The sequence below is a fragment of the Uloborus diversus genome, chromosome 6 (assembly GCF_026930045.1).
Source record: "Uloborus diversus isolate 005 chromosome 6, Udiv.v.3.1, whole genome shotgun sequence".
NCBI lineage: Eukaryota > Metazoa > Arthropoda > Arachnida > Araneae > Uloboridae > Uloborus > Uloborus diversus.
Window position 1 is genome coordinate 80,979,498 of NC_072736.1, and position 27,680 is coordinate 81,007,177.

The 27,680-nt window shown below is 34.8% G+C and overlaps 1 protein-coding gene across 1 annotated transcript in view; it reads left to right on the forward strand.

Moving 5' to 3' along the window:
- LOC129224255 (G patch domain-containing protein 1-like) overlaps positions 1 to 27,680 on the forward strand; it is a 64,324-nt gene that overhangs the window by 30,341 nt on the left and 6,303 nt on the right. Inside the window, exons 8-15 of the mRNA XM_054858682.1 lie at positions 555 to 800; positions 3,627 to 3,779; positions 5,628 to 5,809; positions 17,572 to 17,696; positions 19,928 to 20,076; positions 20,920 to 20,987; positions 21,898 to 22,309; positions 25,999 to 26,102. Coding sequence (XP_054714657.1) covers positions 555 to 800; positions 3,627 to 3,779; positions 5,628 to 5,809; positions 17,572 to 17,696; positions 19,928 to 20,076; positions 20,920 to 20,987; positions 21,898 to 22,309; positions 25,999 to 26,102 — 1,439 coding nt within the window. The remainder of the gene's footprint in view (positions 1 to 554; positions 801 to 3,626; positions 3,780 to 5,627; positions 5,810 to 17,571; positions 17,697 to 19,927; positions 20,077 to 20,919; positions 20,988 to 21,897; positions 22,310 to 25,998; positions 26,103 to 27,680) is intronic.

Genomic DNA, 27,680 nt, shown 5'->3' on the forward strand with positions numbered 1-27,680 from the left:
GATGGAAAACAAAACAAACGACTGTTGCCCCCCCCCCCCCCCAATGCAAAATTCTAAAACCAACTTCAGCATTAGTTCTTGAAACTCCACCCACTGTAGAGTGACGTCACATTGCTGTAGCTAATGAGAGAAGATGCCTGTTGCAGAATTTAGTCAGTTGAGTTTTTTAATTTGAAACTCGTTTGGGCACGTACTTTCAGCGAAAAATCCGATGTCAGAAAGTTTATTTACCGTTCTTTTTAAATGATATATATGGTATAAAACGAGAATATAGGAAATATAGGACATTTTTGAAAATATAGGAAATATAGGACGATTTTGATGCTTTTTTTTAAATATAGGAAATATAGGATATATAGGACTACTTCGACCCCTGCAATATGATAAACTTCTGTTTACTCATCCTATATTGATGTTATTAATGATTGTTGCATTTTCTTTTGTTTCAAGTTTATTCTAAAATTTCAATTAAAAATTACATTGAATTATAATAGTATGAATTTTTTCCTGGCAACTTTGCTATAAATTGTGTATTTTTTTCCCCTTTTTTGTAGGGTCTAAGAAAAAATTAGATTGTGAAAACAGTGTTTTAGAAGGATTTTGTGTTGCCATAAATCCTGCTTCTGTAAAAAAGTATTATCCTCCTCCTCATTTACCACCTAACTACAAACCCATTTCTAAATTGCTTCAAAAAAATTATGAATCAGATTCAAGGAAAACCAAATCTCGCCACAGTCTGTCTTCAACAGAGCGTTCATTTATACTTGGAGAGAAAAAATTTCAGTCAGTTCCATTGAATAGTAAGTAAGCTTTTCTAGAGTAATTTACACATGTTATATTTTTATAAATGAATATTATACTAATATACCATACTGAGGTATTGTTGAAATTTTTAAAATCCTATTAACTTAAAGTTTTTTGTTTTTTTTAACCGAGTTATTTTAAAACTCAATGAAGCTGTATGTGTTAAAATATATGTAATACATTTATTACTTGGTTTATTAGGAATGATATTTTAAACTTCATTTAATTTCTTTGTTTATTGTTATTTTTTAAAACTTATCTTTGTCTGTAAAACAAGTGCTTATAAAGTTTAAACAATAATGATGCATGAATCCTCTCAGTATTGTATTATTTGTATGAAATACCTAAATAGCATAAAAATGTAGAGTTACATAACCAGTGGTGGAACCAGCCGATTGTTTTGGGAGGGGCCATTTGAAATTTTGGAACAAACTCTGAACTCCCCAGTGATTTTATTAAAATGAAGTTTTAAAAACTCAATTTTTGGGGTATCGAGACATTAGGTGAGGGAGTAGACTTATGAATCTCCCTCGAAAATGTTTCAAAATTTAAATTTCCGAGTAATTTTTGAAAATTAGGAAACTAAAAATGCATTTTGTCTATTTTTGAATATGTACGGAGAAAGGTCAGGTTTCGGGTGCTGGCCTCAAAATACGTTTTGAAAATAAAGCTTAGAAACCAAAATATTCTGTCATTATACATTGAGAAGTTAGAAGAGGAGGGGTGCTCTTCTAGCTCTTCAGCTGTCCAGCCTAAAACTTCATCTTTAGGTAATGTTTGCTTACATTAAGGAAGTGTGAAGGTGCTTAGAATCCTTCCTTCCTGGAAATATTTTGCCTTTGAGGCTCTAAAAATTCGATTTTTAATTATATTTATGCAAAATTTAGAAAGGGATGGAAGATTCATGAGCTCCTCCAAAAACCTCCTTTTAAAGCTATCATCACGATACAAATACAAAAGTGACGACCAGCAACAGGCTCTGGGCCCAGCTAGACTGGTCCTAGTCAATTTACAATCCCCAGTGAAGATCAATGGCCCTCTTAAAACTATCTACTCCCTTGCTCATTACCACCTCTTCCGTTAAACTGTTCCAAGGTTCCACTACCCTGCTATAGTAATAATTTTTCCTAATATCCATGTTAGCCTGAGATTTAAATAGCTTAAAACAATGACCCCTTGTCCTGTTTTCAGTGCTTAACTTCAGCCCCGTAACATCTTTCATTTTAATAAATTTAAACAACTGAATCATGTCCCCTCGGTCTCTTCTTTGCTTAAGACTGTACATTTTTAACCTTCTAAGCCTGGAATCATAGTCTAAGTGAGAAAGTCCATTTATTAGCCTTGTAGCTCGCCTTTGAACCCTTTCCAATACATTAATGTCTTTCTTAAGATAAGGAGACCAAAACTGAACAGCATACTCCAAATGAGGTCTTACCAAACTTCTATATAAGGGCAGAAGAACTTCTTTAGATTTGTTTGAAATAGATCTATTGATAAACCCAAGCATCTTATTGGCCTTGTTACTAGCAATACTGCACTGTTGGCTAAACTTTAAATCCTGACTTATTAAGACCCCCAGATCAGTAACTTTGTCAGCCTGACTAATGACTGAACCTTGCAAATAATAACTTGTACACTTATTTCCATGCCCTAAATGTAGCACTTGACATTTCCCACTATTAACAGCCATACCCCATTTATCAGCTCACTCCGTAATATGATCTAGATCCTCTTGCAGCTGTTTTGCTTGTTCTTCATTATCTACAGTCCCCATAACTTTGACATCATCAGCAAAACAATTCATGTTCCCAGAAATATTTTTGTGAATATCGTTCATAAAAACAGTGAACAAAACAGGCCCTAACCCTGATCCTTGAGGAACCCCGCTTAAAACCTCACTCCAATTAGAGTAATTTCCCCTTACAACTACCCTTTGTTTCCTTCCGGTCAGCCCGTTTTTACCCAAATGAAAGTTTTCCCTCCTATTATAGAAAGATTGCCACTCCATATATAAACTAGGGAGTGGCAATCGGCCCTGAAATTTTTGCTCCCCATTGAAAATTTTTAGTCCCCATTTGGCGAGTGGCGACAGCTAATTTGCTACTCTAACCCAGCCCCATTAGAAAGAACAATGACATTTTAAATTTTCTGACTCTTGTTTGCTGTTATTATGTATACTGCAGTAGAAGACTTATAACGCACACATTTGGTCCATAGTTTTTGCATTATACAGTTTTTTGCATAAAATAGATCATTTCATAAATTTTGAATACAATATTCAGAGCAGATCGATGTATTTGCACTTCAGAATACATTTTACCTGCACTGAACATTAAAGCACCAATTCTGCAATGTGATATGTATAATGTCATTCACTAATAAATATGTTTTGGAGTCAAAAGAAAATGAATTATTCTACACATCTGCTAGCTTTATGGTTTGCACAACAATTGCACTTTCAAAAGCCGTCGTGATTTTTTTTTGGTCTGCGAAAATTCTAGTTTTCATTTAAAAGCATTGATTTAAGTTGGAAAAATGAAAAACTGTTTCAAAATTTATGTTTGACTGATAATTTTTATGTTTGCAAGGTATAACAGAGGGCTTTTTCAAACTGCAAAAGCTTTTGTTTAGGTTTGAAAAGATGTGTGGTTTATAGAGAATTGTGTTATATAGGTCGGCGTTATAAAAGTATTCTACTGCATATACATATTTTTGTATATATTTAAATTAATTTTTTCTTACACTTTCTCTCTCTCCCCCCCCCCCCCCGCTCCCTCACCACATTTAGTTCAGATTTATTATGTTTGTTTTCTCTTTTATAGTTGTTAAAAAAGATGTAGAAAAAACATTTGAAAATCAAAAACAAGCAGACATCCTTTTACTGACTAAAAATGCTCATAATTTTCGACCATTTCCAAATGACTCAGATAAGCAACAACGATATGAGAGTTTTTTAAAGCTTCAAAGTATTGGAGGTAATGTATAAAAATTTCTTGGTTTATCTTTGTTTACTTTCTATCTTTCTTTTCTTTCTATCTTGTTGCTGCTAAAAAAATGAAACTTTTAGATAAGTTTCTTTTTCTGATTAATATTGAATTAAAAAAAAATGTTTTTTGATTTCACGGAGCAATAAAACCTTTTCCCGGAGTGAAAAACTAATTTGCTTTTGAGTGAACAAAGTATGATTATTAAGTAATTTTTGTCAAAAATGTTTTTTTGAAACTGTTAAGTTGTGCTCCTTTTTTTTTCTTCTTGTAATGCAATTACATGATCATTCAAAGTTAATTCTGGTTCATGTAAACCGGTTTACTTTGCTAAAAGATTGATGTGTCTGAATTCTTTCCTCCTCTGAATCTCCCTTCCAAAAGCAACTACTTGCATCTTCTGCTAACATTCCTAATTAAAAAGAATGATGTAAAAGCCACTTAAACTCTGCTAAAGATTTGATGTGTCTGAATTCTTTCCTTTTTATCTCTCTTTCAAAAGCAACAACTACTTGTATCTTCTGCTAACATTCCTAATTAAAAAGAATAATGAAAAATATATTGAATGTAAATATTTGTTTCATAAATTAAAATTATTTACATTAAGCACATAGTATGTCTGTTCTTTGATTTGAAGATTTATGGGTAATATTTTCATCTTGAGTATGTGAACAGAAAGTTGGAAAACTTTTGGTCTTACCTAGTTTTTGATATGTTTGAATGATCCCATTCGAAAAGCGTAAACTTTTAAAATTTCCCTATTTTGCAGAAGCAAACATGATATCAGCTTTTTACCAAGTTTGAGTTGCTATCACCAAGTGGCTCTTTGTAGTATATCTTGCCTAAATACAGTGTTTTGTGGTCTTTCATGGATAGGAAATGTAGGAAAAATAATTTTTAAATAATGACACATCTGGATCAAATATACACAGACGTAAAACTTTACTTAGCCATTTCTCATTTTAAACTCAGCTGCAGATACTATTTTTGTGCATAGCATGGCAGTATAGCTATAAGAAAAGCCATGTTGGCCTAATCGGCAAGGTATCGTATTCATAAACGAAGGGTCTCGGGTTCAATCCAAACAGATCGAGAATCCTCTGTTTTCGTTAATGATGACAGGGACATGGTAAATATATCGTGGTCAAAAAGTCCTCCAACTAAATCAATACCTGCTGGACCAGGGATTGTTCAGCTTCTGATCTGGATCAAAAAGTCAGAAATGTCTTCAGGGCCCCATCCAACCAGATAAACCACAAATATTGATAGGTATGGGTGGCCCTGGAGTGTGAAGTAGAGCTATAAGCAGCAGCAGCAATTATTTTAATAAATGTTTTAAGAAATTATGAACTTTTGAAATTTGTATCCTTTTGTTAAGCAACTTATAATTTTACTTTTCTCCATTCATTCCCCCTTTTTAGCATGACACCTTCAGGTTTTAAGTTTTTAATTTATGCTTATATTATCTTTGATTTTTTCCAGTTTTTATTATTATTTACTTCTTTTTTTCATTCTGATGTGTTTATAATCATTGCCATTTGCCCGTTTGAACAAAGGGTTTATGGTTTGGTATGCCTAATTGCTCTATATAAGCCAAAGAATGAAAAAAAAATTGCTTTTTAAATGTCTTACTATAAAGGTGAAAATATCACCCAGCTGGTAAAATGGTTGGAATGTTTTTCGCTCAAGCAGCTGTGAAGTTAAATGCCAGACACTAAATGTCATTTATACCATTAAAATTTCAAAATAATTTAAACATGTGAAAATAATCTAATTTACTGGAATATATTTTTTTGAAAAATATCATTTTTATGACTCCCGTTGAAAATCTTTTTTCAGAAACAGAAAAATTAATTCAACCTCCTAATATGACAGAATGGGAAAAACAGCAAGAACTAGAAGAATTTACTCGTGCAGCTGTTCTATTTAAGCCTCTATCAAACGCATTAAGTTCTCGCTTCGAATCTCGCTCACATTTAAGTGTTGAACATGAAGTTATGTCAGCTTTAGAAAAGAAAAAGGTATTGAATTCCGTATTTTATCCTATTTTTTCTTAGCATGTTGAAATGCTATATTGTTCCAGAAAAGTATATTAATGTATAAAGAATAGGGTTTCCAATCCCGATCCCTAATCCCACAGGATTCCGCAGGATAAATAGCAGGATTTTGATCTCAATCTCGCAAAGTTCCCAATCCTGCAAAAAAAAAAAAAAAAAACTCCATTCAAGATTTTTCCAGCTTTTGCAACTCATGAAACGACTATTTTCACAAGTATCATCTGAAGTTTGAATCTTCTACTTCGTATACCTGCAAGAAGAGCAAGAAAAATTGTTTTTCATATATTTTTCTCAGAATGTATTCATATTCTAATTCGAAGTTTCAGTTTTCATACGTTCATCAATTCAGAAAATGCGTAACGCTTATAAGCATTTTCAAAAACCATCATTAAAATTTAAAATCCAGTAAATTACTCTTTAGAAAAATAGAGAAAGTGTATTACATATTCCAAAACCCGCTGGAATAGACTGAATGCAATATTAGAGCTTGGAGCACTTCTGTAAGCTTTAGTAATGCACTCAAACCTTTAAGTTACAAAAAGTGCTGTCCAAAGAAGAAAGCAATGAAAAATCTGGCATTATTTATGTATTCCGAACGACTTTAAAAGCAGCGACAAAAGAACCTTGTATGAAACACATGATGACTTGCATGACAGTGCAGTAAGTAAAGCTGCTCATGTTTTTGAATTCCTCTTTAAAGTGAGAGGAAAAATTAGCGAAGTTATCCAAACACTTTTACTGAGGCTGCGACTTGGTGAAATGGTGAAATCAAGCAGTATTCACCCCTTGTTGCAATGAATCAAGTTCACTGATACAATGACCAGTGCATTATCAATGCAAGTTAAATTGAATGCAGCAAAACACATATCCATACATTGTTTTTGTCCGAAATTTGCAGTTCTTGAGCAAAATCCCAGCATTAGAAAAGAAAAATCTGTTTCAAAAGATGATGAAGTTAATGCGGATCTTTTTCTAAATGTCTACAATTACTTAATTTTAGTAAAACCAATAGCAGTGAAGCCAAAGCACCTGTTTTCATCAAGTGCATTATTTTTAGAGCGAAAATCCTTTACCATCCCATATGAGCGGTGCACTTTTGCTTACTAGAAGACTATTAATTCATGTAATAAAAACATCATTCCTAAAAAGCACAATTTTTTCTATTTGACACAAAAATTTAATTTTTTTAAAAAAGAATAAAGTCATTTTCGCGGGATCCCGCGGGATTGGCTCCTTACAATCCCAAAATCCTGCAGGATTGGAAACCCTAATAAATAATGAAATCAATGTTGTTTAAGCATAATATTGCACACATTTTAAGGATACAAAGAAACCATTTTTCAACACTGAGAAAAATCTTCCATGGTTCATTGAAAGCTTGTAGCCATCCAGTAGCAGATTTTAGGGGGGAGGGGGTGGGCATGGCTTCTCCCAAAGGGATAAATTAGTATAAATATTTAATGCATTATTTTTATTTAACTTCTTTTATAACATAAATATTTATTTTTCATTTATTTAAAAAGAACACAAACCACACAAAGTGTATTTGAATAAATGCATTTCTGTTTGCTTAAGAAGTAAAAGTCAGAGGCCAGAGTGTTGCAGAATGCATTTAAATCCCTGGTTTCGAATTCAGGGGAATGTAATATCACAATTCATCCATCAATTCTTCTTTGGTGGAATCAATAATTACCATTTTTAAAAAAAATGTGCAGACGGTTCTGGAAGAGTCATTTTGATTCAGGAAGTTATTTGCGAACTAATAGATTTCTTATCAGCTTGTGAAAAATAAAAAATGAAAGAAATCACATGGTAGTTTTTTTGGCAAAACCATAATATTAATGGAAGCGGCATGAAGTATCAAAATGTTACTTCAACTGTATCATGGCTTTAAAAATAAATCCGCAACTGCTTTGAAATTCGCAAAAAAAAACTGTTTTTGATTTTTAAAATAAAATTTATATGTTATGAAGCTATGGTTTCTTAATTACATAACATTGAAAAGTAAAACTGTAAATTAGTTTTTGAAAACTCGAATGAGGTATGGGTTTACTAAATAACCTTGCTTCCCTCATGACAATGTTCCTAGTTAAAATTGTTCATTTTGTATCTTCTAGGTGAAATTATATAGGTTTTAACATTTAATTGGCTTCAAATGTTAAAGATATTTTAAATCCACGTTCAAAGTATATTAGTGCGTACTATTTATGTACTTAAAAGTAGATTAATTGCCATTAAGGGATCCTAAAAAACATTGAAAAATAAAGTCATGAAAACCTTGTTATGAAGCATAGTATGGGGGGGGGATTGCAATTCCCGGGGCCCCTCCAAAAACTATTTCTGTATCCGCCCCTGTAGCCATTAAATATGTTTATACAATTATTTTGAAATTTTGTGTTTGAATAACGTGATTTTATACATTTTTTTTTTTTGGACAAAAGTAAATATTTTATTTTATAGCTCTTATTTAGCAGGACCTGCATTATGATGATTTTCTTCTAATACTCTTGTATGAATTACACCTCCAGTAAGTGCTAATAATATTAAACTAACCTAAAAAATACTAGTTTTTACTTAGCCATGAATATTAATGCTCAATACCTGCACATTAATATTTGAGTTTAGCTGTGTATTTTATTATCAAAAATTACTTTTTTAGCAGAATCTATACACATACTTATATTGTTACAAATCCTGTAAATAGTAATTATTGTAGTAACGTAACCTGTAAATAATTTCCCGTAATGAATATACAACCCCTTAACATATGGCTAAAGTATACAATCCCCTATTCTTTTTATTTTCATTGATAAAATTTGATAACGGTCTACGCATTTCTCGAAGCAGAAAGAATGTTGTAGAAAATTCTTGGATGTTTATAAAAGCCGTTAGCGATGGATAAACGGAGAGTTTCGATTGAGAATTTGCGCTGAGTGTGTATTAGCTCTGTTTATAGCGAGGCATTTCGCTGTGTTGTTTTCGTATTTGGAAGTAAATACGTGTGTAAACGTTGAGTTTACGGTGTTGTGTGCTAATTGCTTAATTGCTGATGAATAATTTCGCAGTTGTTGAAGATCTTTCCTGTACATAGTGTAAATAAATTTCCTGTGTTTTTATCAAGAACTGTGTTTTCATTTCAAGAAAGCGGAAGTCGCACCGAATCCGTTACAGTTTGGCGCCCAACGTGGGGCTTCTTCTGGACTTTCTTGGAGTAAGTGTGACTTTGGACATTTTTTCATAAAGACTGTTTGAATTTATAGACTTAGTTTTTATGGTGATTACTCGCGCAATGGATGACCAATTAAAACAACTTCTGGAAGCAATTAATGCTGTGAAAAGCGACCTGACTGAAAATATGGCGGCTAATCAAGAACAATTAAAAAGTGATTTGACTGCAAGTTTTACTGCAAATCAAGAACAATTAAAAAATGACATGGCGGCTAATCAAGAACAATTAAAAAATGAATTGGCGACTAACCAGGAACAGTTAAATAGTGATTTAACTGCTAAAATTACTACAAGTCAAAATGAAATAAAAAGTGACCTAACGTCGATGAAAACCATGATGGAGAATCAACTAACTGCCATGGGAGATAAAGTTGATGCTCTGGAAGAAAAATTTGATACTGTGGAAGAGCGTATCGCCAGTGTGGAAAATAAGTTGGAAGAAGAAGACAAGAAATTTACTTCATTTAAGGAAGAAATAATTAAAGACATGGAACGGAGATTGGCGACCGCGGAAAGCAGCTCTGTACAGTTTGGCGCTCCCACATCTGTTGCTCGACCGTCCATTAAACTGGCCACATTTGATGGAAAAAGTTCGTGGCAGGTGTACAAGACCCTGCTACCAAAGCCTGCTATCTTGCAGCATCCCTGAGAGGTGACGCAGCGGACATTCTTCAGACCCTTCCGGACAGCCAGCGCCTGGATTTCGCCGCCCTCACATCTGCGTTGGAGCTTCGCTTCGGTGAGAAGTGCCAGAAAGATTTCAGCCGACTCCAGTTGAAGTCCCGTTTCCAGAAAACCGGGGAAACCCTGCAAGAGCTAGCGGCGGACGTCGAGAGACTGTCTCATCTTGCTTTTTGCGACTGTCCTGCGGATGTTCGGGACAACCTGGCACTTAACTACTTCATCGACGGAGTTCAGAATCCTGAGATCCAGAAGGCCCTCCGGATGGCGAATGTAAACGACTTGAAATCCGCTTTGATGTATGCGATGAGATACGAGGCCGCCCAAGAAGCAACCCGTGTGGATCGCCATCTAATCCGGACTCAGGAAGCTGATGAGTCTGATTCCAGGTCGTCCCACCTTGCTGAACTTGAGAGACAACTCGGTGACTTGACAAGACATCTGAGCAGCATAACAGCCCAAAAGAAACAAGAGCAGAAGTGCTGGAAATGCGGTAGTGAAGGACACCTGCGAAGGAGTTGTCCGGCTCGCCAAGCTACGCGAGGGAAGGAAATCACCACCACTAAAGCTCTGCAGATTTCCTCTTCTAGTAGTGGCAGTGATGGACTTTTCATTTACGCACATGTAAATGGGAACCCCTGCAGACTGATTGTTGACACTGGAGCCAATGTGACAATCATTAGGACAGATGTGGCTCGTGAATTTGGATTGAAACTGCTGTGGACATCGCCACGCGTAAGTCTCCAGACTGTGACAGGTGACAAAATTGAGATTGACGGTAAAGTGGACTTGGAAATAGTGTTTGGGAATGCCACCTACCATCATACGGCATTCGTCGCTAATATCACGGACCCCTTCATTCTCGGATTGGACTTTTTGAAGAAATATGACTTCACTCTCGACTTCAAGACTAATGAGCTGCACTCGATGAGAGAAGACATAGCCGGTTTCCCTGCAGAGAGTGATGTAAAATCCGCTCATCAAATAATAGCCCAAACAGATTTATCGATTCCCTCAAGGTCAGAATCATTAATACCTGGCTCCATTGAAGAAACCAATAGTTTTCGATTTGGACTCATTGAATACCCTAACCTAAGCAATAGCCTAAAAGGAGTACTGGTAGCATCTACGCTTGTGGACCTTTCTAAGGATGTAATTCCTGTGAGAGTCGCCAACGTGAGTGAAAGGCCAAGGAATATCCGAAAAGGTGAAGTGTTGGCAACTTGTACTCCAGTAAACTGCATCATTAGAAGAATCTATTCCCCTGAGACTGTGTCTTCTGAGTCCTTGACATCGAAGTTAATTGGGAGTGCACCCTTATCGAAGGATCAAAGAACTGCTGCGGAACAATTGGTGGACGACTTCAAGCATCTGTTTTCATCTACATCGGAGGATGTGGGTCGGACGAATTTGACGCAGCATAGGATCTATACTGGAGAACACCCCCCTATTAAACAGCATCCAAGACGACTACCGTTCGCCAAGAAGGAAGAGGTTGAGACCCTCCTGAAAGAGATGAAGGAGAATGATGTAATCGAACCGTTATCCAGTCCTTGGGCCTCTCCCATCGTCTTGGTCCGAAAGAAAGATGGCTCCACCAGATTTTGTGTCGATTACCGACGACTGAATGAAATCACCAAGAAAGACAGTTACCCTCTTCCACGGATAGACGACACCTTAGACACTCTTTCCGGACACAAGTGGTTTTCGACCCTGGACTTGAAGAGCGACTACTGGCAGGTTGAAATACACCCTGACGACCGAGAGAAGACAGCGTTTACAACTGGACAAGGCTTGTGGCAGTTTAAAGTGATGCCCTTCGGCCTGTGCAATGCACCAGCTACGTTCGAGCGTCTTATGGAGACAGTGTTAAGAGGACTTTCCTACGAATCCTGTCTGGTCTATTTAGACGATATCATCATCGTGGGACGCAGTTTCGAAGAACATCTGGCAAATCTTAGGAAGGTGCTGCAAAAGCTTAAGGAAGCCAATCTGAAGTTAAGCCCGTCCAAATGTAATTTGTTCCGCCGGGAAGTGAACTACCTTGGTCACATCATCTCTTCTGAAGGTGTACAAACCGATCCAGAAAAGGTATCTGCAGTCAAGAGTTGGAGTCGTCCTGAAAACATCCATCAGCTGCGAAGTTTCCTGGGGCTCTGCACGTACTACAGGAAGTTTGTAAAGGGTTTTTCCAACATTGCACGACCTTTGCATAAGCTGACGGAGAGCAAGCAAACGTTTGAATGGTCCAAAGAATGCGAAGATGCATTTCTACGACTGAAGGAGGCTTTAACATCAACGCCTATCCTCGCCTATCCTCAGCCTGAAAAATCCTTTATCCTGGACACTGATGCGAGCAACGAGGGCATCGGAGCTGTTTTATCCCAAGAAATTGACGGAAATGAACATGTCATCGCTTACTGGAGCAAATGCTTATCAAAGTTGGAGCGAAATTACTGCGTCACCAGAAAGGAGTTACTGGCCATAGTGAAAGCTGTAGAACACTTCCATCATTACCTCTACGGCCGAAAATTTCTGCTTCGGACAGATCATGCCTCGTTAACTTGGCTTTTGAACTTCAGGAATCCGGAAGGCCAGATAGCCAGATGGATACAGCGGCTCCAGGAATATGACATGGAGATCAAGCATCGAAAAGGGTTATCTCACGGTAATGCTGACGCTTTATCAAGGAGACCCTGTCCTGAGAACTGCCACTATTGTTCCCGAATCGAGAAACGGTATGGAACGACTAGCCCTACCGCCTATCAGGTGACAGTGACTCCAACATCATCAGAACCTGATCCATGGAGTGATGACCAAGTTCGAAAAGATCAACTTGAAGACCCCGACATAAAACCAATTTTAGAGTTCATGGAAAGTGACAGTCGACGCCCTAGCTGGCAGGACGTTTCCATCTTCAGTCCTGCAACAAAAAGATACTGGGCTTTATGGAACTCACTCCATTTATGGAACGGCGTGCTACACCGGAAATGGGAATCTGACGACGGCAAGACATCTAGGTGGCAGTTACTACTTCCTCGATCCAGGATTTCAGATGTTCTGAAAGAAATACATAGTAGTGCGACTGGAGGACATTTTGGTGTCTTGAAAACTCTCAATAAAGTTCGGGAGCGCTTCTTCTGGAGCAAGGCGAAGGATGATGTGGAGAAGTGGTGCCATTCTTGTGACGCCTGTGCTGCTCGTAAAGGACCAAAGAAGAGAAGCAGAGGGAAGCTACATCTGTACAACGTTGGAGCTCCTTTCGAACGAATTGGGATCGACATCCTGGGTCCTCTACCAAGAACTGCTGATGGGAACAAATACATTCTTGTTTCCATCGACTACTTCACCAAATGGCCGGAAGCATATCCCATTCCAGATCAAGAGGCTACTACCGTAGCAGAGACTCTAGTCCAACATTGGATCTCGAGATACGGAACACCTTTGCAGATTCATTCCGATCAAGGGAGGAATTTCATCTCTGCTGTGTTTAAGGGCCTATGTCAAATTTTCGGAATTGAGAAAACTAGGACAACACCACTACACCCACAATCGGACGGCATGGTGGAGAGATTTAACCGCACAATCCTGAACAATCTCTCACTTATGGTATCCAGAAATCAACAGGATTGGGACAAGAAGCTACCTTTGTTCCTGCTGGCCTACCGCAGTGCTGTCCACGAGACTACCGGATATGCCCCATCTCAGATGCTCTTCGGACGAGAGCTTCGGCTACCTTGTGATCTCGTCTTCGGTCGTCCTCCGGATGCGCCTTCATCGCCTGAGGAGTACATCCAGGATCTCCAGGCCCGGTTGGAAGACGTTCATAACTTCGCACGAGAGCGAATCAACATCGCGGCGGAGAAGATGAAGACCCGATACGACACAAGGTCTACTGGACATGAATTCAACGAAGGCGACAAGGTTTGGTTATGGAATCCCATCCGACGGAAAGGTCTTTCACCCAAATTGCAGTCGCATTGGGATGGACCCTACAAAGTCCTTAACCGACTGAATGACGTCGTAGTGAGGATCCAAAAATCACCTAATCAGGGTTCGTACGCTCCGGGAATTCCGGGAAAACCGGGAATTGTCAGGGAAAATGACACTGTCAACAATGTCAGGGAAAAGTCAGGGAGTTTTCAAATTTTGTCCGCCAAAATTTTTTTTTCCATTTTTTTCTCAAGGAATTAAGTACTATGAGATCTAGTCTTCGTTTTTATTGTGATTTCACGAAAAAAATTGTAAATTTTTATCTAAACCGACGCTGGCACTTAAAAACTGCAATTGAAAAATGAACGTTTTTTTTTCACAACGAAAAATGCGCCAAAAGAGCGAAGATTTTCTTAAATGGAGTCAATGAGGGGAGCGCATTTCTTTCTACTGCCTAAAGTTTTAGATGGGTTGCCACAACATTTTGTTCGGTTCAGGGTTCGTACGCTCCGGGAAAACTTGGAATTATCAGGGAAAATGACTTAGTCAAAAATGTCAAGGAATTTTCCAAATGTGTCCCCAAAATTTTTCTTTTCCCAATTTTTTCCCAGGGAATTTCGTTTTATAAGATCTAATCTTCATTTTTATCGATGTATTTAAAAAAAAATTGTAACAATTTTAAAGCAATGAAAAAAGTGGCGACCCAAAAAATCTTCAGCAGCCGCCATTTTTGGCTCTCAGTAGTTTCCAAGGGAAAAAAAATCAGGTGAACAGCAATTATGCACAAACTCAACAGGAGAGAAGACAATTTACTGCTTCGGAAGCACAACCTGTAAATGGGAGGGTCGATCGGGGAAAATCGTTTTTTTTTTTAAATCGGAAAATCATTTCAGCTACGTGTGAAACGTAGTCGCCATCTTTGGTCATTCACAAGATGGAAGTAGATACGATCCAAAAATGCTTAAGTTTCTAAAAACAAAGCAGAATTGGATGTTTTCTTTAATTGAAAACTGATGAAAACAACAAAAAATGGTCTGCAAATTGTTTTTCTATTATTATTTGAAATAATTTTCTTGAGAAATGAAAAATTTTGTTCTTAAAACTTAATCTTATCCTCACTGCCTCGGACGCAAATGTGATAAAAACTTTTCAATGAATTGTAGTATCATGAAGATTTATTATTTTTTAATTGTCTTCATGCAACAAATTAAAAAAAAGTTATTTCTTATTTTTGGGCATAGCCGCCATATTTGGTCATTCCCAAGATGGAAGTACACAAGACTTTTTCAAGTGCCTAAGTTCCCGAAAACGGCATTGGATGTTAATTGCAATGCAAACTATTGAAAACAACACAAATTGTGCCCTTTTTTCCGGATAATTTGTAATTATTTTCTGGAAAAATGCAAAATTTAATCTTCATAAATTTTTTTTTGTTTTAATTGATTTAGACTCTTATGTGCTAAATACTGACTATTTTGCTTTTATTGTAGTTTTTTAAGGATTATTAATTATTTATTACTACTTTTATACTACAAATCCAAAAATCTACTTATTATTTTAAATTTTTCACTTTGACGCCATATTTGATCGTTTGCACAATGGAAGTAGACTTAAACTTCCAGAAACAGAATTGGACGTTTATATCAATGTGTAATATTGAAAATAACATTAAATGTGCAAAAAGTTATGAATTTTTGAAAATTAACTATTACTTTCTGGAAAAGAAAGTTTAAAATTTTAATGTAAGCGTCCTTTAATATGTGAAAAAAAAAAAAAAAAGATTATTGGCATTGGTCTATGATTGGCGGATGTTGATTTTTGTTACTATGCATTACATGGTATGCCGATTGATGCAAGAAGTTAATCATATTTATACTGAAATTTAGCATTGCATTTTGCTCAATATGTTTCGTGTAACCTACTTATAAGAAAATAAAAAGTATTGTAAACCAAAAGCGGATGCTAAAAGGTTGCTGCATGACTACAGCAAAACGCTATAATATTACGCGTGACATCAAAGAAACGCTAAAATAAGTTGAAAGTACTCTGTTTTCAACAAATAGTAAACAAATTAAAACAATTTTGAACAAAATGTTTAAAAAAAACTTAAAATTTTGACAGAAAAAACAAACAAAAAAAAACAAAGTTTTTTTTTTTTAATCTAAGGGAGAAGTTTCAGTTCTTCTGCATTGCTACTTTAAACAATTTTAATTATTTTGAAAATATTACTATTTAAACTTAAATTTTGAATGAAGCGAGTAACCTGGAATTTTCTAAAAAACAACCTGGAAAACCTGGAAAAGTCAGGGAACTTTTTTTAACCAAAAGTGTATGAACCCTGCTAATGCAAAACCTAGGGTTGTACATTATGATCGGTTAGCCCCATACTATGGCCATAGTTCATGAGTATTACGTAAACAACCATGGTTGATAACATAAAAGTTGTAGATAATTTTTGCTTTTAATGTTTAGTAATATTTCTTGTTATTATTGTGTTTTCTGTATCTGTTAGTTATTAATTAATGTGTATATTTGTAAACTTGTGATAGAAGTTTGCACCCTTTCTGGGGATTGTACTGCCCGGGACGTGCAGTCCTTAGGAAGGGGGCAATGTTACAAATCCTGTAAATAGTAATTATTGTAGTAACGTAACCTGTAAATAATTTCCCGTAATGAATATACAACCCCTTAACATATGGCTAAAGTATACAATCCCCTATTCTTTTTATTTTCATTGATAAAATTTGATAACGGTCTACGCATTTCTCGAAGCAGAAGGAATGTTGTAGAAAATTCTTGGATGTTTATAAAAGCCGTTAGCGATGGATAAACGGAGAGTTTCGATTGAGAATTTGCGCTGAGTGTGTATTAGCTCTGTTTATAGCGAGGCATTTTGCTGTGTTGTTTTCGTATTTGGAAGTAAATACTTGTGTAAACGTTGAGTTTACGGTGTTGTGTGCTAATTGCTTAATTGCTGATGAATAATTTCGCAGTTGTTGAAGATCTTTCCTGTACATAGTGTAAATAAATTTCCTGTGTTTTTATCAAGAACTGTGTTTTCATTTCAAGAAAGCGGAAGTCGCACCAAATCCGTTACAATATAAATGGCTGTATGTGATTGGGTGGGTGGGTGTGAATATTCCTCATACGAATCCAGTTTATGTCTGATCTTTGCCACGTTTAGCAGAGAGATCCTCTGATGCTCAGGAATTCTCATATGACGGTTTGTGGAATTTAAAATAAAATATAAAAAAAAAATAATTAAAAAAATTCCAAAGAGGTCTAAATTAAAATTTTAAACTATAAAATTGCTCTTTTCTACACGTTGACAAGAACTTTTACACTTTTTTTTTCTTTTTTTAAGCCTGATTGTTGATCATGCATCACTTGACACAACTTTTATAGGTTACTTTCATAGTAGACTGTGCAATGTCGAGCAACACAGCCAATTTTTCAAAAAAATTGTTAATAGTATAACACTTTAAAATTTTTGACAGCTTTTATGAATCTAATTAAAATAAATTGACTCAAAACTTTCCCCTAACTGTTTTAAATTGAGTGCTCTTTCCTCTTCGTAATTTCACCTTTCCTGCTTTGTTGAAAGCTCAATTTGTTTCATACCCACAAATTAATAAGACAAAAACGTTGCTTTAAATAAACTACTTGCATGATTGGAAGGGGGAAAATTGACATACCAGATTTGTTTCAAAAAATTCACATTTTCTAAAAGATGGTATTCAAACCGTAGTTTTCCTCTCAATTTTTATTTGTAACACTGAAAACTTAAAGTTTTATGCCATAAAATTATAGTAAATTTCTGAATAAGTTGAATTTGATTACTTTCAAAAATAAAAATGTATTAATTTTATGACAAAATTTGACAGGAGGAAAAAAAGGAAAAGATCCCTTTGAAGAAAATTCTTGTTGGTTCTTGTAATCGAAGAATTGTAGATTGGTTTCCTGCTTCATTGATATGCAAACGGTTTAATGTTCCTAATCCTTATCCCAAGTATGTATTTGATTTTAAACTTCTGATCACAAATATCTATCTATTTAAATGTGATATAATGTGTTCCCCTCTATTTTATTTCTTGTTGTACTAAAAACTCTTCGCCCTAGACTGTCAAGGCAGATCTGATGATGTAAATATTACGATGTATATGTGTTGGCATGTCAGAAATACATGATGAATATAAAAGAGTTTGCATATGTGCATACATGTGTACTGGAAAGATGAATGTATCATAGTTGCATAATTTTGTAATATTAAGCTATTAACCACAATTTAGGCCTTGTCCAACACAAATTGTGGCTTGTAGATTAATATTACAAAATTATGCAACTATGATATATTCATCTTTTCAGTACTGTATGCACACATGCAAACTCTTTTATTTTTACCTATATGAAGACAAAATTTTGGAAAATTATCATATGAAGCATTGTTTTTGACATAATCATAAATTTCTAAAAAATTTAATTCTGATTTCTTTAAATTCATCAATTCTATGTTGGAAATGGAAGCTGTGGTATAACGTACCACATGTGTTTCGTTTTCCTATCCATTTCTCATCTCCACTGAAAACTGGATTTCAGGCTGAGGTCTTTCTCTTGTGAAATTCTGTGAGAAAGTGATGATGTCATGAATTCATTAGTTTTGGTCAGCGAACTTTCAGCCAATTGGGTGTTGGTTTCGGTTTGATTTTCTTTTGATTCACTGCAGAACCACTTCTTGCTAGTTTTGAGATGATGCAATCATTTGTTCTAGAAAATTCTATGAAAAGTTTATATATAGAGGTGAAGCGCTTTTTCGAGGGGAATTTACCTGAATTCAATTTTGACGAAAGTGCTTGTCGTGAAGTGATTGACCCGATGGCTCCGTCTGGCCGGGGCAATGATGAATGCGACGTGGTTTTGTTCAGGGCGAGACTGCCGCCCATGTGCGTAAAGTGTACAGAAAAAAGACGCAGTGCTTTTGAATCTTATGGTGAAGTAACAGCTTCCCCAATGGCTGTGAGCAAATGCATTTTGTGGCTACCTTCTCTTGGCCACATGCGTATTGTTTATGTACATGGTGCTTTTGCATGTTGTATTTACCAGGCTGTGACTGTAGTGAAATGACCTCCCGTGAATAAACTTCATCTTGTCATCAAACTCTGATTCCGGACTTGTCATTTCTTGTGCTTTGTGGAGTTTTTATGTCTAGCATTCGGCATGAAAACGATTTTGGTGATGTCGTGAGTATAAATTACTGGTAGCTAATACAGAATTAGCACTGACTGGACTCAGTCACTGGTCAGTGCTAATTCTGTATTAGCTACCAGTTTGTTTGGCACTCTTGGCTCCCTTAAGAGGTTTTTCACCTCCAGCTCAGTCACTCCTATGCCGGGCTGATGAGTGCTAATAAGCACGAAACTGCAGTCCTCGGCTGGAATTGACTGAGCTGGCGGTGTATTTCATGCATTTCTGCCTTAGCCCTGGCTATAGGGCGGTAACTTATTGAATATACCCTGCAACTAGGCGACAGAAACTACGTCAAAAATTGGACTTAAAAATTTATTTAGTCAAACTGCTGTTCAAGCTGAGGTCTGTTTTTATTGAGTACGGGTCAAAAATCTGAACTAGTTGAAAAATTCAGAAATTACAAATCTGAAAATATTGTAACAGTATCAAATCTGCATTTATGTGAGTTGAGCCACTTTTTATGCTGAGCCATTTCTGTCCACCAACGTCTGTTACATTTTTTAAAAAATAAATTAACCATGAGAAATGTTTTGCACAAATTGTCCATCAACAAGCACTTATGTTTTAAATATTTTTCATAGAGTTATTATAACCTTTTTTTTAGAGAGAAAGGGGATGAGGCACCGTAAAGAGTACTTTTGTTTTATTATTGTTTAAACTTAATATTGCCACTTTTAAACTTTTCTTTCATAATCAGTCTCTATCTTTCAGTCTAAAATCCAAAGTTGTTATTTTTTTTAATTATTTTCAAAATTTAATATTGAGGAAAATATTTAGGTCTTAGACATTTCTAATATTTAGATTTTATTGTTAGATATTTCTAATATTTGGATTACAAATTCTAGAGATATTTAGATTTTATCTCTAGAATTTTTTACCATACAAAAAGTTTATAAAATATGATTGTGATTTAAAAAAAAGAAAACTATTCTTAGTATGTACACTTCTTTTGCCTTTATCGTAATATGTAATTCTTTACCTTAACTATTTTCTTAGCTCATCTTCTACTGGAGTTCCAAGTACTCAAAAAGGGCTCAGTTTATTTGACCATATTTCATTTAATGAGAGATCCCCAGAAGAAACTAACAACACAACAATTTCTTCTCTGGAAAGAGATTCCAGTTCTTGCTCAGCAGAAAATATAAGTGAGTATTTTTGGCTTATATATCTTGACTAAACAAATGATCTAGAGAAATTCCGTTTTGAAAAACTAATCATTAAATTTCTTCTATGAGAGAATAACAATGTAGTTCTGAAAAGAAAGGTGATGACACAGTATTTTGCTTTGTAACATTACTGTTAATTACAAAGCAAAATTGTGAGTCATTCAACTTTGTCTTTTTAATGAAGCTTTGGTCCTTCATTTTTATAATTAAGTGCTAAATGTAAGCGTTTGAAATAAAAATGTATGAAATAAATGGCAGTGATCATAAAATGTTTGAAATGCACAAGCTTATCAATTCACTATAAAAGCTTAATGTTATTTAAAGGAATATCTTGTTCCGTCTAAGTTTTCTTTTCCTAAATATTAGCTTAATTATTATTTTTTTTTCATGTGTTATGTTCTTATTTCTAATCATTCTGTTTTAAATTTAATGACATCTTGGGTTTCACTTTAAACATGAATCAGAATTTCACAAAGCATATAATTGCAAAATATGTGTTTGACATATGTAATTTTCAATTATTTTTTCATTGTTATATAAAATTATTGCACAAGAAACAAATGCCATTAATCTGTGATACATTTTTAACATTGTTTTATTTTAATAAAATTCAATTGGTTGACATTAACCATTTAATTATTTAATGTAGCACTTTAAACAAAACTGAATCAAAAAGTTTATTTTGAAGTTTGAAGCCCTAACCAATGTGTGTACATCATTCTGCATTCAAAGATCAGTACATTTAAAAATGTCATAAAAATATACAACTGGGAAAAAAAAACATGATTTTAAATTAGTTACAACTCATAACTTTATTTTTAGGTAAAATCCATGATATATCACCAAAGGATAACTTTTCATTTGACACAGAAAATCGAAAAAATCTTGAGGTATGTAACATGATTGTGTCCTCCATTACAAACTTTCCTTTTTTATGTGTTAATTATTTTGGAAAAACTTTGTTTATGGCTACATTTGGTAAATGTTCATCTTCATGGCTCTAAATTACCTTTAAAATAATTAATAAATTGTTTTTATACTTCAAGGAATTAAAAAATTACTGAACCTAATTACAGTGAAGCAAGTGGTAATTGTTTCCACGTGTCTGCATTTATAAGATTTAATTTTCAGTAGTTGAACTTGCTTATAAAGAGACCTGCTTTAACAAAGAAATCAGGCATAACTTGACAGACTATGTTAAATCTATAACTCTTGGAGCATAACTCATTTTTTAACAAGCAAACTCCAGTCATAGTAAGCAGTATTTTTGGGAGTCATAAAATTTCTATATTGCACTTTTCTCTAGCTCAGATAATCTTTTCTTGGAAGAATTCCAAAAATATTCAGAACCGTACGCGAACAATATACATGGCTGTTAAATGCACAGAAAAATGTGCATGGAAACATTTAGTTTTAGTTACAAACCCTCTTTTCTTTTGGTGAGTTCCCCCAAAGATTTTTTTCCCAACTAGAGCACTGTACTGATGCCTTTGACTGGGCACAGCTTGAATTAAAAAGAAGTAGACATTGTTCCAACAACATAAATAGACAATGTATTAATAAATACGTTGCCTGCCTTTCTATTGTAAACATAAAACACATGGTAAATATTTTCTTTTTTCTTTCATATCCATACTATTTATTACATTGTGTTAGTTTTTAACAACAACACATTATAATAAATGAGCACAAATATGAAAAATTCATACAGGTTTGTGAATTATAATTTGTCATTATAATTTACATTAATTACAATTATAATGTGTTATTATTTCTTTTAATGTTTTTTTTTTTTAATAGGACGTGACCTCTGAGAATAAACGGCCACCAATGGATCTGTTTAAAGATATATTTGAGAATTCTTCTTCTGAAGATGAAGACTCATCAAATAAAAAAGATAATTCTGAAAATCAAGTCAATTTAGAAACTGAATCTGAGTCCAAAATAAATAGTGATATTACTTGTGATTCTCCTCATAATGTGCCTTCCCAAGAGAAAAAAATTTTGACTCCCAAAGTTGGATTTGGTGTTTTTGCTAACTTGGACCTTGACGTATTGAATCAGAGAACTGTCACTAAGGTTAATGTTCAAAGAAACGATCTTGAAACTGAAATTGAAGTTCAAACTACAGCTACTTCTCTACCAAAGGAACCAGAATCTTTGAGCTCCAGTATTGATTTGTACGGTCCAGCGTTGCCTCCAAACTATTCAAGTATTCTTTTCTTTTTGTTTTACTAATTCTCTATGTCTTTTGTAGTCATTAGTGTAGCCATTACTGATAACCCCATGTTTCATCTGATACTTTTTTTGTAGCTCTAGAATTAAGAACTAAATATCTGAAATTATTTTAAAAATATTACCATTATTGGCGTGATAAAGATAGAAAACCTTTATAACGCCAACCTGTATAATGCAATTCTCTATAAACCACACAACTTTTCAGAAGTAAACAATCAATTTTGAAGTTTAAAAAATCCCTCTGTTATGCTTTGCAAACATAAAAATTGTTAGGCAAATTAAATTTTGAGACAGTTACCATCCTAATTCAAAGACATCTTACCATCCTAATTCAAAGCATTTTAAATGAAAATTATTCATAGTAAGCAGAAAATACCAGATGGTTCTTGAAGATGCAGCTGTTATGCAAACCATGAAGCTTGCAGAAGTGCAGGATATTTCACTTTCTTTGAATTGTTCAACATATTTATTTGTGAATGACTAATTGTAATATGAGTGCTTTAATACTCATTGCAGATAAAACTCACTCTGAAGTGCTGTTTTATAGATATATTCGGAATATTAGTTTCAAAATTTGTGAAATGATTTATATAACGTAAAAACCTGTATGACCCAAAAGCTCTGGTCCCAAGGTGTGCGTTATAACAGTCTTCCACTGTGTGTGTGCATGTATATATATATATATATAATTATTGAAACTTGAAGTAAAATATTCAACTACTATGATGTGCATTACCAACCTCTATAGAAACCTACACATTATTATAATATGCCAACTGCTCCAGCTCTTTGATAACGTAGCAGTTACATCCCATTCTATTATTGTTCAACTTTTCCTATTTGCATGGTTTTAAATTTACATTGTTGATATTCTTTTGGGTTTCTTGTTGTTGTTTAGTACACTTGCCATTGTACTACCTACGAGTGTGACATTAAAATGTATAATATATATATATATATAGAGAGAGAGGGTAACGACACCAGACTGGGGGTCGGACCTTTTTTTAAAATTGATCAAATAAAAATAGAATTAACTAATTCAGAGGGTCCAGAAGCAGCCACGTGTTAGTTGAGATGCAGTTGCACAAGAGAAAAATAGTTTTAAAAGTCTAAATACCTTAAAAAGCTCAGAAAATTGAGTAAACCTGAGAGCAATGTCTTAAGCATGTCTGTTACTGGTGCCGTTACCCTATAGCGTCAAGTGGTATTCAGAAAAATAATTTTTAAGATTAGTCACTATATACAGTCAACGCCCTATAACTCTAATCTAGCAGGACAAAGAAAATCTTTGACTTACCTAAAGTTTGACTTACCACTAGTTTCAGTTTCCAATATTTTATTTAAGACTAGTGATACCCTCACGGCTTTGCCCGTAATAGAAAAATCAAAAGGCCTTTTGGTTCGCCTGTATATTTACAAATAATGCATGGTGAATTTTCTCGCCAGTTGGCTTGTACCCATCTTACGGTTCCACGTTATGATAATTTCGTATCTCGCCAATTGGCTTGTGCTCATGTTACGGTTCCACGTTATGATAATTTCGTAATTTACTCGTCCATCTTGTGATATTTTTTTTCTTAAAATTGGAATAGAAAAAGAACCACATCGAATTTTCGAAAAATCGCTTCAAGGTGCACACCCCCATGCTACATACTAACTTTGTGCCAAATTTCATGAAAATTGGCCGAACGGTTTAGGCGCTATGTGCGTCACAGACATCCTACAGACATCCAGACATCCTCCGGACAGAGAGACTTTCAGCTTTATTAGTAAAGAAGATAAAGATAAAGATTATTTCCCATTTTTTAAAATTTCTGTTAAAAATGGGCTTAAAATTGGAATAGAAAAAGAACAAAATCGAATTTTCGAAAAATCGCTTCGAGGTGCACACCTTCATGCTACAAACTAACTTCGTGCCAAATTTCATGAAAATCGGCCAAACAGTCTAGGCGCTATGTGCGTCACAGACATCCAGACATCCTCCGGACAGAGAGACTTTCAGCTTTATTATTAATAATGAAAACATAGGATATTTCAATTAATGTATTAATATGTAGATAACTGATAAAATTACAGAACGTATAAACTATTTTATTACAGAAAATATCCACATTTTGATTAAAAACATTAGGAAGGAAAACAAAAATAAATCCTACTCTTTATTTATATTTAAAAGATAATCTGCCATTTTAAGTTGTAAAACATTTTGGGATTCATGAAACAGTAAATCTTAAATTTTGTTTAAAAAATTCTTTGTGTTAGTTTGTGTAGTTTTAAAACCTCAATGTTTTAATCAAAGTTTATTAAGTCAGTATTTATTCTGCTTCTCCAATTTCTTATAAGTAGTTTCTTCAACTTCAATAATCACTGTATTACACTGTGTTTTGTTGAAGAAACCACACTTTCAGAGACAGTTCCTTACTTATGCGTCAAACCTGCAACTAAGTGTGCAAGCAAAATGTGTCCTTTTGGCTTTTTGGAGTCTACTGTGCGGGAATCGCTAGAGAATGAAAGAATTTTCATTCTTACCTTTAAGTTTGTTCTAAAGGCAAAGGGGTTGGGACCTGAGAGAGAAAATTTAAATAACAGTAATATTCGAGTTGTTGGGTTTCGAGTTTTCACGAAATGACTGGTCCATTCAATGAACACCTTAGTGATAGTCTGAATTCAAGAGTCCAGTTACACATTTTCGTCTGCAGTAGATGCTGACAGTGTTCTAGAGCAGGCTGCTTCATTGCTGACCTCCTTTTTACTACCTTCAAAAATCTCCTATGCAGACAGCAGCCTTGCCATTCCATTGTCACCCAAGTCTTTTTATCAAAGAAAATTTTCCACTGTGGACTTACTTAGTTTCACACAAAACATGATGGCAATCTTTTACTCAATCAAGCTCTGTTTCATAGAAGACAAGAACAATGTTCTTTCTGGATGCTGGAAAATGACTGAGCATCCATACATTCTTTTTTTTTTTAGGTTCGTAAGTTTTTGTTTACACTATTCAAAGTCTCATAGAATGACAGAATAGATTGATACAATAACCAATGGCGTACATAGCATGGGCGACACCCAGGGCATTAATTTGTGGTGTCACCCCCCCCCCCCTTTCAAATCATGAAATTCATACAATTATCAGAAACAACTACATTTGTGTTTTACGAAAGTTTAAGTGGGATAATGTACAAAAGATAAAAAAAAAAGAACACTTTTATATAACTTTCTCTAGATGCATGTGTGCATCGAGAGGTCAAGAAAGTAAGAAGGTGTATGAAATTAATGGCCCTTTAATTTTTCGTGACGTATCTCAAACACAAAGTTAATGGGTTTCAGTGCTTTGGTATAAGAGGAAGTCGATACGAGGTCAAGGTATTGACAATATGAACATAGTCCTGATAATATAGAATTCAGTCTATGATGTAAGGTGAAAGGGAGAGGGGGATCTGGGGAAAATTTTCGATTTGTAGTCTTAAAAATGCATTTTAGCATATTTTTCAAAAAACTTGCAATTCCACTATTGGTGTTACCTCCCAGACGGGTAAGTCTGGGGCAGTCCCCCCCCCCCTCGTAGCAACACCACTTGCCATAACTTATTTATATTGAAAGCATTTCTGATCTTGCAGATACCCAATGGTAGTTTGTAATTCAATGATTAATTTTGTATTTTAGGTTCTCCTTGTCCTGTGTCATTCTCAGATAAAACTTTGTCAACAAAGCATGCAAAACATAAAGCAAAGCATAAGCATAAACATAAACACTATAAGCATCATAAGGTAAGCTACAAAATTTCACTATAGGTGTGTAGTTAATTTTTCTTCATCAATTAAATTTTGTAATAGAAAAATACAATTCACATAAACTTTTGAGACCTTAACAAAGCTTTCTTTTGTTCGAGTAATTATAAATATACCGAAATGAGTTACATAATCTACACTACATGACTGTGTCATGAAGGACTGGGGAAAAGGATTTACAAATTTGCAAAGCTGGCTCAGCTAAGGTATTACATAAATGAAGGTAATGTGCAGTGCCATACAAGACCCTTGCTCAAGATGGCAACTTTCCCCTATTTCAGTGTTTTATCATTGTTATTTAACATAAAAACTTTGAGGTAGATGCCCAAGGGCTGCAATTTCAGGTTTTGCTCCTGATTGAAAAATTCCTAGATCCGGCGCTAGAAAAATATGCGTACTTTATACAGGGGTGATTGTGTTCCGGTATTTTACCGGATTTCCGGTATTTACATCTTGATTTCCGGTATCTTCATCTTCGAAAATACCGGAACCATCCTATATTTTCAGAAAAAACCCACTTTTGTAAAACTTAGGTCGATGTTTAATGAAACGCCGAAAGTCCAAATTGAAGACGTTTCGTTTGGTATAAAGCGTAAGCTACCATTATGTTTTGCAATCTCTATGGTAATTATTGAAGAAGAGCTGTGGTGGGAGATGGAATTAAGGCTAGATAAGAAGAGGAAGGAGGGTTACTTGATATTTTTCCCCTTAATATTTTCTTTTCAAGATGACTAATAGCGTTTCTCTGTTGTATATCTTAATATGCAGATGATGTAACTAGGGTTGCCCATTCCCCCGACTGCGATGGCACCCCTCAATTTTACAAAGCCCCCTTTTCTCTCAAGAATTGCCACCCACTAATAAAAATACTTAAATTCTTCTAAATTAATTTCTCCAAAAGTTTCTGTGGTATAATCTGCTTCAAGACCCCCTCTCCCTCCCGACGCAAACACATGAAAATCCTTGCTATAACTATATTGTTACATTAAATTGCTAAAATATTTGTTCACCAAGATGGCCTATGGCTTTTCTCTGTTGTAGATGCTTATGTAATAGGCTTTACAGTCGCCCCTCCATTAAATGTTGAATTTAACGACTTATATATATCGAAAATATCGATATTTTGAGAGCGATATATCGCAACATTAAAATTCGGATATCGCCTAGCCCTATTGCGCAGTGATCATAATACATTCTGCCCCTTTTGCCTCAAACTTTTTTAATTCTGAAATATTTATGCACTTTTAGAAAATGAATGTAATAAATGGTTAAGGATTCAGATACAATGGAGGAAAATAAAACATTCCTTGAAAAATTTTTAAAAATAAGAAAAATTAAAAGAATTTAATTCTCTCCATGCACATGGACATATTAAGTCCAATTAAAACTTCGAGTTTTAGCCCCAACAAATGATTATGCATATAAATAATGTGTGCATACACGTAATGTGTATATGTATGCCCATCAAAACACTTTTTCTTCTTGGAAAAAAGTTCAGGTATTTTTTCATGGAGTCACAATCACCCCTGTTTATATACTTACTAGCAGTACCCGCAC